General features: G+C 34.5%; 1 protein-coding gene across 5 annotated transcripts in view; it reads left to right on the top strand.

Moving 5' to 3' along the window:
• Positions 1-20,929, top strand: part of XRCC4 (X-ray repair cross complementing 4) — a 244,613-nt gene that overhangs the window by 140,502 nt on the left and 83,182 nt on the right. For all 5 annotated transcript variants that reach the window (XM_057739892.1, XM_057739906.1, XM_057739898.1 and 2 more), the window contains one exon: positions 18,672-18,819. In XM_057739892.1, the coding sequence (XP_057595875.1) occupies positions 18,672-18,819 (148 nt within the window). The remainder of the gene's footprint in view (positions 1-18,671; positions 18,820-20,929) is intronic.

Here is a 20,929-nt window from a genome sequence, read left to right as displayed (position 1 = left end):
TTCCATTGTATATTTATGCCACATCTTCTTTATCCATTCGTTTGTTGATGGGCATTTAGGTTGCTTCCATGTCCTGGCTATTGTAAATAGTGCTGCAATAAACATTATGGTACAAGTTTCTTTTGGGATGATGGTTTTCTTTGGGTATATGCCCAGGAGTGGGATTACTGGATCATATGGAAGTTCTATTTGTAGTTTTTTAAGGAACCTCCAAATTGTTTTCCATAGTGGCTGTACCAACTTACATTCCCACCAACAATGCAGGAGAGTTCCCTTTTCTCCACACCCTCTCCAACATTTGTTGTTTCCAGATTTTGTGATGATGGCCATTCTGATTGGTGTGAGGTGATACCTCATTGTGGCTTCTTGTATCTTGAGGTAGGATTGTATTGCTATAAACTTCCCTCTTAGAACTGCCTTTGCTGCATCCCATAGGTTTTGGATCATTGTGTTTTCATTGTCATTTGTCTCTAGGTATTTTTTGATTTCCTCTTTGATTTCTTCAGTGATCTCTTGGTTATTTAGTAGCGTATTGTTTAGCCTCTATGTGTTTGTGTTTTTTACAGTTTTTTTCCAATAATTGATTTCTGATCTCATAGCGTTGTGGTCGGAAAAGATGCTTGATACGATTTCAATTTTCCTGAATTTACCAAGGCTTCATTTATGACCCAAAGTGTGATCTATCCTGGAGAATGTTCCATGTGCACTTGGGAAGAACGTGTAATCTGCTGTTTGGGGCTGTAATGTCCTATAGATATCTATTAAATCAAGCTGGTTTATTGTGTCATTTAAAGCTTGTGTTTCCTTATTAATTTTCTGTCTAGATATTCTGTCCATTGGTGTAAGTGGGGTGTTAAAGTCCCCCACTATTATTGTGTTACTGTCAATTTCCTCTTTCATAGTTGTTAGCATTTGCCTTATGTATTGAAGTGCTCCTATATTGGGTGCATATATATTTATAATTGTTCTCTCCTCTTCTTGGATTGATCCCTTGATCTGTATGTAATGTCCTTTCTTGTCTCTTGTAATATTTTTTATTTTAACATCTATTTTATCTGATATGAGTATTTCTACTCCAGCTTTCTTTTGATTTCCATTTGCATGGACTGTCTTTTTCTATCCCCTCACTTTCAGCCTGTATGTATCCCTAGGTCTGAATTGGGTCTCTTGTAGACAACAGATATATGGGTCTTGTTTTTGTATCCATTCAGCCAGTCTGTGTCTTTTGGTTGGGGCATCTAGTGCATTTACACTCAAGGTAATTATTGATATGTATGTTTCTATTACCTTTTTTAAATTGTTTTGTTTTTGTTTTTGTTTTTGTAGGTCCTTTTCTTCTCTTATGTTTCCCACTAAGAGAAGTTCCTTTAGCATTTGTTGTAGGGCTGGTTTGGTGGTGCTGAATTCTCTTAGCTGTTGCTTGTCTGTAAAGCTTTTGATTTCTTCATCAAATCTGAATGAGATCCTTGCTGGGTAGAGTATTCTTGGTTGTAGTTTCCTCCCTTTCATCACTTGAAATATATCATGCCACTCCCTTCTGGCTTACAGAGTTTCTGCTGAGAAATCAGCTGTTAACCTTCTGGGGGTTCCCTTGTATGTTATTTGTCATTTTTCCCTTGTTGCTTTTAATATCTTTTCTGTCTTCAGTTTTTGCCAATTTGACTACTATATGTCTTGGTGTGTTTCTCCTTGGGTTTATCCTGCCTGGGACTCTCTGCGCTTCCTGGACTTGGTAGCTGTTTCCTTTCCCATGTTAGGGAAGTTTTTAACTATAATCTCTTCCAATATTTTCTCGGGTCCTTTCTCTCTCTCTTCTCCTTCTGAGACCCCTATAATGTGAATGTTGGGGCGTTTAACGTTGTCCCAGAGGTCTCTTAGGCTGTCTTCAGTTCTTTTCATTCTTTTTTCTTTATTCTTTTCTGCATCAGTGATTATCACCATTCTGTCTTCCAGGTCACTTATTTGCCCTTCTGCCTCAATTAATCTGCTATTGGTTCCTTCTAGTGTATTTTTCATTTCAGTTATTGTGTTGCATATCTCTGTTTGTTTATTCTTTAATTTTTCTAGGTCTTTGGTAAACTTTTCAATCTTTGCATCCAGTCTTTTTTCAAAGTCCTGGATCATCTTCACCATCATTATTCTGAATTCTTTTTCTGGAAGGGTGCCTATGTCCTCTTCATTTAGTTGTTTTTCTGGGGTTTTATCCTGTCCCTTCATCTGGTACAAAGTCCTCTGCTTTTTCATTTTCTCTGTCTTTCTGTGGCTGTGGTTTTCACTTCCACAAGATGAAATACTGCTGATACTGCTTGATTCTGCTGTCTGCCCTCTTGTGGAGGAAGCTATCTAGGAGGCTCATGGGTGCTTCCTTATGGGATGGACTGATGGTGGGTAGGGCTGGGTGGGTGTAGCTCAGTAAGACTTTAATCTGCTTGTCTGCCAATGGGTGGGGCTGTGTTCCCTCCCTGTTGGTCCTTTGGCCTGAGGCCACCTAGCACTGGAGCCCACAGGCTCTTTGTTGGCGCTAATGATGGGCTCTGGGAGGGCTCACGCCAATGAGCACTTCCCAGAACCCCTGCTGCAGTGCCCCTGTCTCCTTGGTGAGCTACAGCTGCCCCCCACCTCTGCAGGTAACCCTCCAACACCAGCAGGTAGGTCTGGTTCAGTCTCCCATGGGGTCACTGCTCCTTCCCCCTGGGTCCTGGGGAGCACACTTTTTTGTGTGCCCTCCAAGAGTGGAGTCTCTGTTTCCCCCAGTCCTGTGGAGGTCCTGCAATCAAATCCCGCTGGCTTTCAAAGTCTGATTCCCTGGGGATTCCTCTTCCTGTTGCTGGACTCCCAGGTTGGGAAGCCTGACATGGGGCTCAGAACCCTCACTTTAGTGGGTGGACTTCTGCAGTATAACTGTTCTGCAGCTTGTGAGTCACCCACCCAGCATTTATGGGATTTGATTTTAACATGACTGTGCCCCTCCTACCATCTCATTGCAGCTTCTCCTTTGTCTCTGGATGTGGGGTGTCTTTTTTGGTGAGTTCCAGTGTCTTTCTGTCAATGATTATTCAGCAGTTAGTTGTAGTTCTGGTGCTCTTGCAAGAGGGAGTGAGTGCATGTCCTCCTACTCTACCATCTTGATCCTATCTCCCCCCCCGCCACTTTCTGACTTTATTTTAAAAGTAAATACATAAATTTGGACTAATATTATTGTGTATTATTGTGATCTACTGAAAAAAATAAAAAGAACCCCAAGGCCAGGTCTCCCAAAGTGGTGAGATAGTGATCTGGGTAACTCAGGCAAAGGTTCCAGTTACTTCCCTGAGAGATAACATTTGCATTTTACCGTGTATCTGGATAATTGCCTCTAAATCCTGATTTTCTGTAACTGTAGATGCATGGCATGAGGGTGTGTTCATGCCATCCTCTTTCCCAACCTCGATACTTTATGATTGAATTGCTTATTTTTCCTTATTTATGTTCTTTCTACTGCCCTAAATTCAGGATTTAAGGCAGTTGTTTGAGTGTCATGATGGGCTTGACATCTCTCTTGTTACACTGGCATCCAAGGTCCAGCTCTTGGCAAGGTCTTAAATCTTGCATGATTATATTTAATATTACTGTTATAAAAGTTTTGATAACATACAATATGAAACCACTTTAAATAAAACAGAAAAATTTAAACCTTACAGAATTTCTAGTTGCTGCTTAAACCATTTTAAAAATGTACCAAGTGTTAAGGAAGGAAAGTGATTTTTTTTTTTTAAATCTATGTATTTTCTATTCCACTGTTGTTCCTGGATTCTCATACCTTATGTGTAGACATTGTGTCTCTTAATTTTTTTAAAGGGCAATTTTGTAAAGGGCTGGTATCTATTTAATGCATGGTTTTCATGACACATGTATTTAACTAATAATCTATATTAGTTTACATATAAAGAACAATCACATGAGTCTGTATCCAGGCTCTGTCATTTATTAGCTTTGTGATCTTGGGTATTTAATGTCTCTTGAGTGATTTCTTATGTGAAATATGAAGATGATAATAGTGCCTATCTCAGAGTTGTTGAGATTCAATGAGTTAATCTAAATGAAACACTTAGAATAATGTGGCTACTTGCCATTATTATTAAGACAACTAATTTATTCATATGCTAATATGTCTTAAAGTCTTACTGTTATCATTGTTCTGTGTAAGCAACCGTACATCCCATGTGCTCCCTTATATGAACAGTAGATGCAAAGTATATGCATTCTGCTATGATCAGAAGGTTTGTCCCCCCAAAATTTATCTGTTGAAATCCTAATGCCCCAGTGTTTGCAAGTGAGGCCTTTAGGAAGTGATTAGGTCACCAGGGTAGAATCTTCATGAATTGAATTAGTGCCCTTATAAAAGAGGTCCAAGAAAAGTCTCTTGCTCCTTTTACCATGTGAAGAAGGAGAAGAAAGTCAGCAATATGCAACACTTCATCAGAATCTGACCAACCTTGCAAAATCAGAACTTACAGGCAATTATTCAGATACACTGGCAAAATGCAGTCTTCACCGATCTGACTAGCCTCCAGAACTGTGTGGAAGGATCTGTTGTTATAAGGTACCCAGTTTATGATACTTTGTTATAACAGACTAAGATACATTCCCATTTTCTTAAATAACATTATTTTAAGTTTCTGTTTGATTAAAAACAACAAAGCATTTTCATTTAATGATCTTATTAGGATTTAGAAATATGACCTTTCAAATTGATCTTCTGTTTTCGAAAGTACTTATTTCAGTATGTTTAAATGTTACACAAAGTGACCTAGACTTAGATCACTTAGGACACAAAGATCTAGTCTAACCTAATACTTTTTGAGCTTAGGAAATTTAGGACTAGTGGAGTTATTTTTTAAATTGCACTGAAAGATGGTGTCTTAGCTGAGGATTAAACCATGATCTTGTAATTCATATCTAGTGTACTTTTAACTACTCTGTGCGGATATTATAGGGCTCTAAAAGAGGGGAAAAGGTCTTTGCTGCCCAAATAATTGAATAGAAATGTATGTCACACTGTCTAAGATATCTGACTTGGATGATGAAGTTTGTGGGTATGTTTCTTTCTCCTGCCTGGTAGCTACTCTCCATGTCATTACCTTTCCAGTGGCTCACAGATTAACACACATATCTCAGAAAGCATTGTATATTATGAGCAAAGGAACACAGGCCTAATTGCTTCTGTTGTGTGAAAATGTACTCTTTTTAAGATGTGAAATATTTATGTGTTGACAATAACAAATCTGCTAGAAGATTTAAAACACTCGGAACTTTGATTCTTTGACTCTACTCTGAAGTTACCTGTTGGTAACTGGTATTTGAGTTACTTATTGTGTTACTTATTGCACTATGGTGTATGAGACACACTATTGTGTATTAACATCTGTTGAAACTTTTCAAAAACATAAGTAACAACCCACGGCCTATTAAGTTAGAATTTTTAACAGGTGAAGGCGGGGTTTTACATTTTATAAGTGCCTAAGATTATTATAAAATGTACCTCCTGTTGAGACCTACTGCTTTAAAAGATAGTTTTGGTGGTTAAGAGAAATGGTTTTAAAAAACCCACCACCTAAAGAAAGTATGGTCCCTAGGTAATCTTTTATACTATTGCTACACCTGTATAGGAATCTCTCCAATAATATCATTCCAAATATGTTGTAAAGAGCACCAGTTCCTCAATATGTTAATAGGTTTTAGTAGGGAACTTGGGGAAGTATTCTATAAACAAGTAAGTTTAGAAAACACAAGTTTCGTTTGTTTAAGATCTTCAAAATGTTAAGATATAGTTGTTTCCCAATTCTTTTAAGAATTCTTTTGTGGTGGACTCTTTTGCATGTTCTATGTACCAAAATAAAACAAAACAAAAACAAAAACATAACACAAAAAAACTTGGGAATGTTCAGATTAAAACTACATCAATTCTGAGAAATTTTCCCACTAGAAGGATGATTGTGGGCAGGGGGACACATTAAGTTCACTGAATAAAAAATGTTGACTTTTTTTCTCTATTGATACCAACTTAATTGTCCTTCTTCTAAGTAATCATTTGACTCTTATCAATCATGATGAGTCAGGATGGAACTCAAAACCTTACCCTTTATATTCCTGTTTCTGCTGAATATGTACTCATCCTGAAAAATCATTCTTATACAATATTCTAAAATAATTTTATTAAACTATTAGAGTTAGTATCAAAGATGATATCCAAAAAAATGTAGGTATTCTTTTTTGTGTTTCTTTTGAATCAGTACCTGAACCAGAAGTTTAAACAAACATTTTGTGCTGAGTCCACTCTGAGACAATAACATCAGCTTTTACTCAAATGATTTATGAACTCATTAAATTTACCTCTTTTTCCTCTGCAGTTCGAATTGGTAAAATAAATCCAATGGCAGTTATTTGGACAGTGAGTTTAAACCTCTTTGTATAGTCATCCACAATAATCATGCGACCAACAAGAAATGTGTTATTGTCTGTTGAATACTCATTCTTGAAAGTCTCCATTTCTTTTACCCTCATGTTTCTGTATTTTCTCTATCGAGTTATTTGTCTAAGTTTCTGCCCAGTTATTTTTTGTTTATATTTGGCCTTCATTAGGCATAATACTTCTCACTTTTATTTAGAGCATTTATAGTTTTTGGTTTTCCAATTTATATACAATCTACATGTATTTATATAGATATGGAGCCATTTATCTATCTGAATAAACACCAACACAAATACAGACTTTTTTTCTGCTTCTGTACTTTCCCAGCTGTGTTATGATAACTTCCCTGTGTAACTGTGTTTCTTGGCTAAGATATCTGGTAACAATTATTTACAAATAATATACTCATTTGTACAAGGTTAGACATATTCTCCATAAGGGCATTTTAAATACCAACTGTAGTTCAATGTATTAGGTTTTGAATTCAGCGTTCTGCTTTACAATGAATATTACAGGCTTTTTTTTTTTTTTTTTTGAAAGTTACGTTTATTGAAAAACAAATCAGTCAAACCTTTATTAGTTTTTAAAAATAATTTTTATTGGAGTATAGTTGATTTTACAATGTTGTGTTAGTTTCAGGTGTATGGCAAAGTGAATCAGTTGTACATATATCCACTCTTTTTTAGATTCTTTTCCCATATAGCGTAGGGAACTCTACTCTATACTCTGTAATGGCTTATTTTGTTATTTTTGTTTACATTTATGTTTAACTACAAAAGGTTTGCTCTCTTTTAGATTCTACTTATAAAATCTTCAGTATTTTCTTTGGTGATATTTTTATTCAACAATGATATTTTGAGCACCTACAACATACCAGGCAACATGATGAACTATTTTCCTAAATGTCAGTTTATTATGGATTAATTATAAATATAAAAAATGTGAGGATACACAGCATTTACATCATTGGAAAGACATTTCTTATATTGATAATCTTATCTTTTTTTTTCATTTTATACAAAATTATAATGCCTAAAAATTTCTAGCTCTTCATAGTAACTAACAGTTTGTCCGTTTTCATTTTTGACTCAACGTTATGGTAAATGCATCTGTGCAAAAGCTTGTTTTATGAATTTCAGGGATAGTAAGACACATAACTCTGTGAGACCTGCTATGCTATGATGTTCCTGCTTTCTATTTCATGATTAAAATACCTTGAGAGGTTGAAATTTGGACTAGTTGTTTATGAATTATAGTGAAGTGGCATTGTATATATAACTTAATTTAACCTTATTTAACTAAATTTTCTAGGTAAATATAGATTTTACAAATGAAGAAAATTACATTCTTAAATAGTTCTGCTGACTGCCTGCTGTTCTACTTAAGAAGTGTATGTCTGCAATAGTGGATATATTTAAGCCTGACAAGAGTAAATACCATAGAAAAACCTAGGAACAAGTATGACTAACTTTAAAGTTTGGGGCTATTGACAAGGAAATGATAATCACTATTTAAATAGCCAAGCAACTAAGGTCATGAAGTGATCCAGGAAAGAAAACAATGAAAAATTAATTTGGAATTGTAGACAGATCTGACTAAGGAAGCATCAGAGGAACTGATACATCTTTCATAGAAGGTTAAGATAATGACATTAAACTAGAAGTAGGAAGTTGAATCTTTCTGTATTGATGATGTGTTTTAGATTATTGAAAACCTTGGGAAATCTTCTTTATGTAATTTCTCCATGAAACTATATACTGTGGTATTCATTAAGTAGTTATGCATGAATATTACTTTACAGCATTATATATACTATGTATTATTGTACTTAATGGGCAATTTAAGGAATTTTCAAGGGTAGTTTTGCTTAATTGTGATTGTTTGCCTATTCACCAACTTTACAATAAAATTTAACCCCACCTTATCTACTGCTCCTTAGGAAAACCCAAAACAGTTTTTCTCTACCGTAACCTCTCCTGTATACTGCAGTGATAGGAGTAGTAAAATGTACTGTGGAGGCACAGAGAAGGGACATCTAACTGACACTTCTAAGGCTTCCTGACAGAGTAATATCTTTACTGAGATATCAAGGATGAGTGCAAGTTAGCCAGTTGGGTGATAGAACACTATTCCTGGAGAAGATCACATGAGCAAAATTCATGAGTAGAGAGAGAGGTAGAATGGAATATCAGCCAGAGTTCAGGAAGGCTGTAAAAGTAAGCTGAACCAGAAAAACAAGGAGACAATGAAGTTCATTAGGGGTTTTATCTTTGTCTTCAAGGCAGTAGAAAATTTGTATTTTTAGAAGAATTCTCTTAGATGTTTTGTAGGGAATGAATTGTAACTGCCTTGGCCATTGATAAGCTATAGCAGTAATCTAGGTGAGAGATTATGGAAGTACTGGGGATGCAGAGAATTATTAGACACATTTAAGGACTTTTTAGGAGGTGCTTGTTTGGATGTGTAAGATGAAGTTTAGGAAGGCATCGAGAATGATCGTTTGACTGTTGGCAGGTTGCAGGGATGATGGCACTGTGAAGGCTTTGTCCTGAGACTGCACATTACAGAGCAGCATGCTGAAAATGGTTGCTAGACAAGCTTCATAAATCTAAGATCTAATATGAAGGGTATACATTCATAATAAACTAACAAATTTCTGAAGTATTATTCTCTTGGTCAAATCTATACTTAAAATATTTTTTGCTCTTATTTGTTTAATTTTGAGTATTAAGGTGAAAGAATATACAAATTTTTTATTTAAAAATAAACACTTTACAGGGTATTTATTGAAAATTAAAAATCCATAAACATGAAAGAGTGTAAAATGTTTGGAAATGTGGATGTTTGGAAATGAAATTTCTGAAGAAAATCTCATTTGGGCAAAACATTTAACCCAAAACTAACTTAAAACTGCTTAAAAATGGTCTGAAAGCATAGTTCTTTTTCTTACCAAATTTAGATAATATTAAGATAATCATTTTTCAAAAAGCATAATAACTTAAATTGTAGAATAAGGGCATTTTTTTATGCTAGAAATAACTATTTGGTCTAACTTCTCCACACCAGATTTTATGGATTAAAAAAAAAAACCTTCACAGAATTGTTACATGATTTGCATTAAGTCATTAAGACAGTGATTAACAGAGTCAGGTTTAGGATCCTTATGAATTTTATTAATTCAGTATAAACATTATCTTAGTTATTTGACCATTTGGCACATATTTTTTCTTAATCCTTCTTAGTGAAAGTATTGCTTTAATCACATTTGGTTTGAAAGCTAGTTGGCACAACATGCCTAGCACCACAGATCTGGGAATCTTCCTTTCAAAAAACATCCCAGTTCTCACAGGCACCTGGAAATTTAACTTCATATTTGCCTCTTCATACAACTACTCCAAACTGCATAAGTTATACCATAGAGGCATTTGCCTTATTGTAAAGGAGTTTAAATAAGTGCAAATAAAGTACTTTTCTTAATGTATCAAAGTTATTTTAAATCTAAAATTAAGCAGATACTAGCAAAATGAAGTGGGAAAGTCTGTCATGTCACAGAACCTCAGTTAAGTTCTTCTTACCCCTGTGAATGTTTAAAGAAAGAGTTTGTGCTGTAGATTAATGACTCTTACCCAGTTCACCAGGTGATTATGCAGAACTTTACTTTGGCCTCTTTCATCCTGCTCTCATTTTTGACTTGCTAGTTACAGTAATGATCTTGTCCTAGTTCTAACCAGTTCACCTAGAATCACTGCAGGTAATATAATAGTAATACATTATTAAAATAAAAACAAACTGAAAGATTCCCTGTATCATTTCATTAATAAGTTTTTATATTTCACTTATTTTTGGACATTTTTTTTCTAGTTATTCTAGTTCAATAAAATCGTCTTGAAGCTATGTAAAATGTCCAGGTTTTATTAAAAGTTAGCCAACATAAAAAAAGAATGAAAATTTTAAAAAGCTTTAAATCTATTAAGAAAATGCTGGAAAAAAAATGTCTTAAGTTGACAGAAGCCTATACCTGACTCATGTACAACAATGAAAGCTTTATGTTGGCTCCAAACATTTCATAATGTAGGTATAGGCAGAGACCCCTTTATAAAGCTGGTGAAAGCTGAAAAATTGTAGTTTTGTTTTCTGAAAGCTTATTAACCATTAAAACTGCTTTCCAATGTTTGTTATTTTTAATCATAAAATAATATGAATTGAAGGCTAATGTTGCTCTTTCATAAACTGCTTTTCCCCACTACTATTTTTATGTTCTTAATGTTAACTGGACTGGCAGTAGCAGGCATAGCTAATTAATAGTATAGTATTTTATGTAGACTTAAAATAATTTTATAGAAGTTATTATTAACTCTATTAGTATCTTAGAATTTATACCAGTCAATCAACTAATATTTATTGAGGAATTATTATGTATTAGAGACCACGCTAGTCTGTCTTACACTAACAGTGAATAAGACAAACTCAACCCCTGCCTTCATGGAGCTTTATAAATATTAGATAAATTATTAAAAGTGTGATGAAATCTACTAAGGATGTTGAAGGGCCTTATGAAGGACTATCTATAAAGGTAATTTTACAGTTTCAATTCAGATATGTTGTTCGAGTTCACTCTGAAACATCTTTGAAACTTAATTTTGAAATCCAGTCTTTTCTTATCAGTTTGCTCAGAGTGAGCTAGTCTCTTAATTTTCTCTTTTGGGAAACCTACTTCAGAGCCATCTGATACTAACAATTATGCTTTCATAATTCATTAAAAGAAATACACACACACAATCAAATTATAATTAGTGTTACGTAATGAAAAAGAGGAATTAAAGCTTCACAGATTAATTTGGAAAAATTAGTAAAAGTTTGGAAAGTTGTGCCTACCTTAGAACTTTCAAATTTGTTCCTTTATAATTGCTTGTGTAACTTATGGCTTTCTTGAAAAAAGAAAGTTGTGTCTTTCTGCCCTACTCAATTATAAACTTTTTGAATACGTGGTGGTGGTGGTGTCTTTGGGATAGTGCCTGACACATAGAAACTGCTCAATAAATATTTGTTGAGTAAGTGAAAGAATAAATGAATCCTGAAGATTTCAAGAACTCAGTTCATTTGGTATTAAAATTCTTAGAAACATATTTTTAAGTGGATTGTTTTATAGATATGGAACAATACTTACTATATTCAACTTACATTTTTTCTACACGGTGAATACTTCTGGAGTCTGTATTTGATCTCTAGTGGCCCACCCTGCCTCTTACATTGAAAGTATTGGATTTCCAAAGATGACCTTTTGAGTTACCCCAATGTCAGTAAATATTTGTCATTAAGTCTGACTCCCATCTGTGCTGGCTAAAAGCGGAGCCTAACTTTTGGAAAAGTGTATGCACATGGATGCATGCACACACATACACTTTTAAGTGTTTAGTGTGATGTTAATTATCAGTTTATTTGGTGATTGCTGATAATAGGTTAAACCACTGACCTTCCGTGTAAGATGGTCATCAGTTATTCAAGTTAGATTGTGAAAACTGGGTAGAAACTGATTACAGATTTGAAAGAGGGCTATTTGATGAATGGTGAGGGAAAAATAATGTTTGCTTGTTTGGTCAGATTAGAAATTTACTACCTCAAGATAAGTCACTTTAAGATACCACTTATTGAAGTATGGTGTGACTGACCTTATCTAAGCTTTTTTTGCTTATCTTTACACCTGTCAGTAAGACAAACTACAGAGGCACATTGGTTGGTCATTTTCCTTGGTGAAAGAAAGAATATGTTTTTTGAAGTTTCAGATTTACTTAGGGTAGTATTTTAAGGTTTGGATTTGGGGTTTTCCCCTCAATATTTTATATCTTTCAAAGGAAAACACGACTTATTGATCGTAAACGCTTAATAAACATTTATGAAATGAATAAATGAATAAAATAGCAAAAAACAGCCATAGCAGACTGGCTACTCTATATTCATAACAGATGATATGTCTGTGACAATTGGGTTATTTTGAATTTGGAAAACCATGAATTTATCTTACTGTTTTTAAAATTTAATTTTTATGTCTCTCAGAAGCTATAGAAGATAGCCTGAAAGTTCTGGTTTACCTAAATGAATCTCAGTATACAGGTGAAACATATAATAGTAAATTATAATAATAAACTTTTAAAATGAAAAAAATAAATGAATCTCAATTTGATCTTTTGTAAGGACAGACACATTTTGTTAATAATACTAATTACTGATATCAAATATTTCTGAAAATATCAAATATTTCTGACACTATGATTTATAAAACAGTTTGTATCATCCAATTTAATCATGGTTAATATACATGTTCTCACAGAGGAACTTAGAGATTCTGTAATATGTCCAAGGTAAATGCCAGAAATAAAGATCCAGAACCAGGTCTTCTGAAACGATTTTTCGAGGCCCATAATTAAATAAGTTTTGATAAAAAAAACTAAGATACATATTTCAGAATAAGAGTTCAAGTCATCATATTTCTCATGTATAACACTATAGGGTAATACATTAGAGATACAGCAAACTGTAAGGCATGGCCTCTAGCTGTTGGGTGTTCATAATCTATTTGGAAATAGGAGTTATAAATAAAAAGAATAGCAATACAAGATAGTATGTGTAAAATGAGCAGTTCAAACTATAAGCCCTATAAAGAAAGGAGAGATTGCTGTGGATTGGAATTACTAGGGGTGACTGAAATGACTAAAATGGGCTGTGCTTGAGGGGAGCACATAGTTGAGCCAAGAGACAATTGGAGGACACTCAAGACAAGGAAAGTAAGGAACAGAAAATGGAAGATATAGGAAACCCTGGAGCCCTTGGAATAGTTTATATACTATGGTAGAAGGTTTGTGGGAGGTATGGTCAGAGAGGCAGGTGAGAGACATGTTGTAGAGAGATTTGAATGCAGGACTAGGATCTTAGGACTTTATTTTATAGGTGATGGGGAATGACTCAAAGTTTTTTGTTTGGACATGGTATATTGTAAATAGCATACACATTTTTTTTTTCATGGTCAAGGGACCTAAAGATCAGAGCCTCCTTCATTCAGTATTTTAAGAGCCAAGTAGCCACTGCCATGAATAGCATGCCTCAGGATGTTAATGTTTTGAGGGGGGAGGTGGATTCAGGGGCTGGAGACAGGTGTATATGTTTGGAGGGGGACCAGAAGGAGAATGGTGACAATTTCCATTACAGTTCCATAGACTCTCTGTATATGTGAAGATACGTATATTATAAAGAAGGAAAAAAATCCATAGATATGAGATAAGAAAGAATCCCTAATAAAATTAATTATAAACATAAAAATCATTTTTAAAAATATTGAGAATTAGGTGTTTAATCATCAGAGACTTAAATTTAGCAGGTATTTTAACTCATGGGGCTTAGGCAGTCTAGCCAACAGTGTAATTTCATTTTGACATTGAGAGCACCCAGGAAGGCCAACACTCTGCCTCTCTCATGTCTGAACTACTGCTGCCAAGCTCCTGCAGTTCTTCTGTCAGATGAGAAGAAGTGTAGCTTTCTGTGGAGCCACCTTTTACAATAACAAGGCTTGTGTAAAGATTCCCCATTTTCTAGATGCAGTGAACCTAATTAGAACTTGAAATTCATCCCACAGCTCTGCCAATCAGTATTTCAGCTGTAGTAAGTTAATTGGCAATAGTTTTTTCTTTTCTTTCCTTTTTTTAATTTCCTGGAAATGGTGAGGGACACATTGTTATGAAGAAGAGATTAATGATATTATTAAAAACTGAGAATTCTGTTTGTGGAATCTCAGAAAAAAACTCTCCTGTCAATATCAGATTCATGCTCTTCTGCCTGCATTTGAAAGCTCTCAAATTTGTTTAACATCTCTCCATCTTCTTTTTTCCTTCCTCTCCTTCCCCGCTGCCCATACTTATCCAGTCTCATTTCCTGCATCTTTTTCTCTCATGAACACTCCTGCAAATAGGCCACACTCCTCATTACCCTTTGAACATTTGTCATTCTTTCCAACTCTATTCAAACTCTTCCTCACAGCTAAAATGAGTATGTATTACCTGGTAAACTTAATGTGAATTAATTTTTTTACCTTAAAAGTTGGATGCAAATCTTGAAAGTTACTCAGCCATAAAAAAGGAATGAATTTGAACTATATGTCATGAGGTAGATAGACCCAGAGTCTGTCATACTGAGTGCAGTAAGCCAGAAAGAGAAAAACAAATACTGTATGCTAACACATATATATGGAATCTGAAGAAATGGTACCGATGAACCCAGTGACAGGCAAGAGTGGAGATACAAGAGTAGAGAATGGACTTGAGGACACGGGGCTGGGGTGAGGGGCGAAGGGGAAGCTGGGACTAGGTGAGAGAGTAGCATAGACATATTTACACTACCAGCTGTAAAATAGATAGCTAGTGGGAAGTTGCTGTATAACAAAAGGAGATCAACTTGATGATGGGAGATGCCTTGAAGGGCCAGAATGGGGAGGGTGGGGGGCAGTTGTGGGAGGGAGGGGATATGGGGATATATGTGTAGATGCAACTGATTCATTTTGGTGTACCTCAAAGACTGGTACAAGAGTGTAAAGCAAATATATTCCAATAAAGAGTTTAAAAAAAATATGTAGGGTTGTGAATAATGTAGACATTTTGGAAGTTCCATATTTGGCTTTGTGTAGATGTAGTTCAGATCTCTTCTGTTGTATAGAAAACAACTTTGCTTGTTTTCAGACCCAGAATCATTGTTCAAGGCATCCAGAGTCAGAATAGAAATAAAGTATTCAGCCTTGAGACCAAATGGAATGTGAGGACCAGACATCAGCACAAGTAGTGGATAGAGGTGGGAATGGGCTGAACTTTGAGGGATGCTCGAGATGAGCAATTTAACACATAGGTACCAGATGTTCGAGTAGTGCCTCTCTTTCCTGGTTTACTGGCATTGCAGGGTCAAGAGGAAAGGATAGGATGGAATGTTTTCCTTTTTAAAAGGCTATATAATTATTATCAAAACTTCATGTTAAAGACATATATAAATTAAGTGAATTGATTACAATATGATTTGCTATTACATGTATGTAATAAACTGAAGGGAAAACTTTCTCATTGTGCAAACACAAATCAAAAAAGGTATACTTGGTTTAACCACCAATTAAGCTTATATAGTAGTCCTTTTGCCTTATGGTGGTGTTACAGAGAGCTACACTGTAATTGTGAAGAGAAAGAAAAATGGTGCAGTAAACTGACCTGAAACTCTTGGTTATACAAAACTCTTAAATTCTTTGTGGTACGTAATGGTAGTCACCAAGAAGTTTAAACTGTAGGAATAATAATAATAAATTATCTGATTATGTTTTCCCACATATACAATTATCAACTAAATATTTACTAGCAAGTAAGTATAAAATAATTCATGAACCTGTTCTATAAGCTTGAAAAAGTTCCAGCTGTGTGTCCTTTCAGGTGTTCCTGTCATCCCCTCATTTACTTTTGGAAAATAGAAAGATTCCTGAGGTAGGAATGGCAATTTTTCCTGGCATCAGGCAGCCGTAATCATCTAGAGTTCACAACTAGACACAGAACTACTTGAAGATTTAGCACAGGACATCATGTCTAAGAGTAAACAGATCTCAGTGGGTTCTTATAGCCTGTTCATAAAATGATGGAAAGTATCTTTAAAATATTTTAGCCAATTTATGTATTTTAAATGCCTTTAATTGCATGCATAAAAGCTCATATGCACTATTAATCATGCTTATTTTCATGCCTTGTTTTCACCAATAGATACACATTTTTGGCATTCCGTATACTAACTAGTAAATCATCAGTTATTGAGATGCAAATAACAAAAGTACCTCTAGTATATGGACTTTATTATCAGAATTCCAGAAATCAACTCCTGGTTGAGTAGATGCAACACTCTTACTAATACACACCTTTAATCACATTGCATTTTGAAGTAAATTCTAGGCATTATAGCAAGTGACATAACCATTTGAAGTATAAAATATTCTTTTTGGTGCCAATGTATAAGTCATTATTTGGAGTTTTGAAATGAAAGGCAGAACTTTTATGTAACTTTATTTTTTAAAAGTGCACCTTACATTTTAAACTTGACATTATTCCCTCATAAATGTCCAACATGTCATTAAATGCAATCTTTCTCCATTTTACAAGCCTATCTACAGTTGAAACATCCTCTAACTCTGACACTTTTACTAGTTTTATTCGTAGACAAGATTGTACTTTGTTGATTGCTTATGTGATTGAGTAAACCCTGTGTGAGAGCTGATGGGATAAAAAGTCAGGAAACCAGAATTATCTTCCTTAGTTACCTCATAGCTTAATAAAAATAACGGAATCATTCAGATGGAGTACGTTCAGAGAAAAACCCTTTTTTATTTATCTTTCTTTACTCCCAATACATTTTTAGAGGTTAATAAAATAATGTATAAGAAATCTAATAGAACTTATGTGTCTTAATAACTTAAGCAGCTTTGGGAAGTAAAATATGCTTTGATGGACATTCAATTAATATTTTATCAAGAAATAATTTACCTACCAGACAGAAATATTTTTTAATTGTCATAATGATAAAATATGAAAGCAAAAGGTGTGTGATTTGGGCAAGTTACTTAACCTCTCAAAGCCTTGGTTTCCTCATAAGTGAAATGAAGTTAGTAAGTACTTCACAAGGTTGAAGATTAATAAGATAATATTTATAAAACCCAGCAAAGTGTCCAGCACGTACATTCTCAAAACTGGTAGTTATTTCCAGGGGAAAAAAATCAAAAGAAGCATTTCAAGAGAGTGGTCATTAGTGTCCAAGTGATGTCAGGTCACTCAGAGAAGCCTGGACCGCATAGAATGAGAACTCAAAATGCAGACTTTTCTTCTAGAATGTGATATATGTGTGCCTGAACAACTACTCACTCTGCAAACTAACACACTAAAATTAATAGAGCTTATGGGGAAAAAAGTTAAGATATGGGCAGAGCACTTAAAGTCTATGCAGCTTTACATTGTTGTTGTTAGTTCTCTAGTTACAATCCTAATAAAAATATTAACTCCATTAAATCTCTAACAGCATTTGCACCAAGCATCACAGTCAGCTAACCTTTTGCATCATCATACTTCCTCTTAAATGGAGCAGATAGGAGTTATTGAACACATTTGATTACACTAGTTTGATCAATATTAAATATCTGATTTGAGATACAGATAGAAATGTCTTCACAGCTTCTTTAGCTGTAATTGCAGCTTCAGCAGAGAGCTTAACTTTTGAAAAGTATAAGGTTCTTGCCTCCACTAATCCAGCCCCTGTTTGTGCTAAAGGGATGGACTTGTATAGGATTTTTAGCCACTCATCTCCACTTTTTAAGGCCTTTATTTACATTGCTAAGGCTTTCTCTTTAATTGGGGTAAAAGCTTGCCCCTGATCACTTTTAAACATTAATAAACTGGAAAAAAATCATATGAACCAACAGGACATCCAGAGTCCAAATTATATTGATATTGTTCATGATTTACCAATAGCAAAGGAGCTCTTCTCTTTTATAGAAAAATGTATTATAGCAGAGTATACTGTGTATTGGATGAAAGAATGAATATTCTGAACTCCCCTAAAGCTCTTTGCAATTAAGTTGTTCATAGAGAATAAAGAAATATAAATCAATCATGTTTCTATTGTTGCTTCTGTTTCATGTGTATCAAACATTTTTGAGGGTAATTTAGTGGTTTAGCCACATTAGAGACATCTGATAGTATTTTCTTACATTTTTCTTGTGTTTATTCCCTACAGTTGGCCGAAAAGTTTATGAAAATTATCTCTGGGTCACTAGCAGAAGTCCCCATTCCTGCTAATAATTACTGTTTTACTATCAGTTAGATTCATTATTCCCATAGCAGTATGCGCCCCACCAAACACCTTTTAGAGGTGCCTTTAAATCAGTTTTACCTACGCATTTGAAAAGGTTGTTGCTCAAGACAGGCAAAGACCATTTTGATCAAGTTGTTCCAGGTCTACAATATACTTAAGATTTTTATATTGGTATTAAAGTATTATATCCTGTCTAGCTCACTTCACCAAATCTGAATAAATTAAAAAAAACATAATCTTGCTATATTTCAATGTGTCACTTTTATGAGTGCTCAAGCGGCAAGTTGAAACTGCACTCAAAGATTATATCTACAATTTTGTTGGGTCACATTTTTATGTGATTTTATTTTAGCTACTGTGAGAAGAGATGATTCTGTTATTTCAAGTCCTGATGTCGCTGATATTGCACCAAGTAGAAAGAGGAGGCAGCGGATGCAAAAAAATCTTGGAACAGAACCTAAAATGGCTTCTCAGGAGCATCAGCTTCAAGAAAAGGAAAAGTAAGTCATTTTATTCTTTTCCAAATAGTGAAATGATATTAAAAATTCTAATATATAATCTTAAAATTATATTTTTTATTTCTGAATTTACTTATGATTATTTTTAAGAACAAAAATTATGATCTTGGAGATTGTGAAAATGTTTGAATCAATATATTTTCTCTGGTATTTTGTTAATTCCTATTAATATTTAAAGCAGAGGTGCTAAAAATATAAGCAGATTTTTTTTCTTGTGGCTTTTATGGATTAATTAGAAACGGCATATAGGATACTAAAAATAATAGAATCCAGCTTGTGTTCAGTAAAGTATTTCAATTTAATTTGCTGCTTTAAAGAGACTCATAGAGCATTCAACCTAGCCACTTGATTTGATTATGCTTGGTATTTTTCAAGTAAAGTGTCTCTTTCTAGTTATCTACTTATTTCTATTAGGTTTTGGAATTATAAACTGTATTTTCACTGTTTTTCACTTTTTGGTTCAGACTACCCTCCTTCAGTATACATCCCAATTTGGTTGTCATAAGTTAAGATGTTGGGATAACTTAACATTTCATTGCAGCAAGGCAGTCTGCATTTATAAAGAATATTATCAGTTGAATCCAAAATGAATGTACAAATCATTTGTATATGTGTGTGTATATACAGATATATATGTATGTCTGTATATATACATATGTATATGCCCTAAGATTTTATTTTTTTCTCTAACCTTTTTTTTAATTTAGCAAATGGCAATTGAACAATAGCCTTGTGACAGATGTTATTATAGACCACTGGATTTCAAAGTAGGAAATGAGACCTGAGGGTTCTCAAGGCCCTTTGTGGTGATCCACAGGGTCATCCCTTCTTCAATTCCATGGCTATGTGATGCCAGCTTTTCTTCATATATTTCAATTAAAATAATATTTCATATCCATTTGAATGCAGAAGCTAATGAGAATCTAACTGTTTTCATTCAAGCCAGCCATCAGACAGATCTGCAAAACACTGCCCTCACAAGATTTTTGGGGGAAATATAATGATTTTTATAAACAATGTTATTCATGTTATCATATACTAGGTTTATTATTATTTTTAAATTATTTAATACATATTTTAAGTTTTTCTCAGTTTTTATTTTGAACATGGCAAATATAGCCCACATGAACAAAAGTTCTTGAGGTCCTCAAGAACTTTTAAAAGTGTAAAGAAGTCCGGAGAGCAAGATGTTTTAGGATTCTGTTATAGACAATGGGGAGGCAAGACAGCCACAATCCATGCATTCAGGAAAACTGAGCCTGGTAGGAGGGAGTTTTCGAATTTCTTGCATAAAAGGATGCAAGAATGTACAGTTAATAGTGGTATTGTTTTGTTATCTATTTATCATTGGGTTTTGAGTTTATAGTCGCATTACCGTAGCATATTAACCATTATATCCCATTACATTTAGCTGGGAAGCCTGACTTCCTTGTTTTCAATTGTAAGCATGTGTTGGATTTCAGGCAGTTTTGTCAGTCCGTCACAATGGTATTTCTTCTGTATCTCCCACAGTAGCCTCTCAGTACCATTTATGTTCATTGTATGACTACCATATGATTTGACATTGTCTAAGGAAATGCACAGTAGATGCTGTTGTTTGTTGACAACAGAATAATTGTGACTATGGCTTTCCCTCATTCATTCATTCATGTATCATTCTTTTAACATATGTTTACAGCTGAGCAAACTAGACACAAACCCTGAGGTCATAAAGCTTAGTCTACATGAGAGAAGACAAACATTACTTGTACAATTACATAGATATGAGGAGTACAGTAGTGGAGTAGAGAGCAGAGCTTTAGGCAGAGGAAGCAGCCTGTGAGCATGGGCTGAGGTGGACTGTGTGAGGGTGATGGGGGTGGAGGGAACAAGTGAGGCTGAGGGCTGCTCAGAGGCCAGTCCAAGCTGGGCTCTCTGGCCCTTGTTAAAAATTCAGGGGGAGTTGAGGGAGGGAGGGAATATGGGGATATGTGTATAAAAACAGATGATTGAACTTGGTGTACCTCCAAAAAAAAATAATAAAGAAAAAAAAATAAAATTCAAAAAAAAAAATTCAGCCTTTTCTTGTGTGTATGATAGCATTTCTGTTTCT

This window comes from Hippopotamus amphibius, chromosome 1, assembly GCF_030028045.1.
Source record: "Hippopotamus amphibius kiboko isolate mHipAmp2 chromosome 1, mHipAmp2.hap2, whole genome shotgun sequence".
Taxonomy (NCBI): Eukaryota; Metazoa; Chordata; class Mammalia; order Artiodactyla; family Hippopotamidae; genus Hippopotamus; species Hippopotamus amphibius.
The sequence above is the reverse complement of the archived record's forward strand: the minus strand, read 5'-3'. Positions and strand labels throughout refer to the sequence as shown.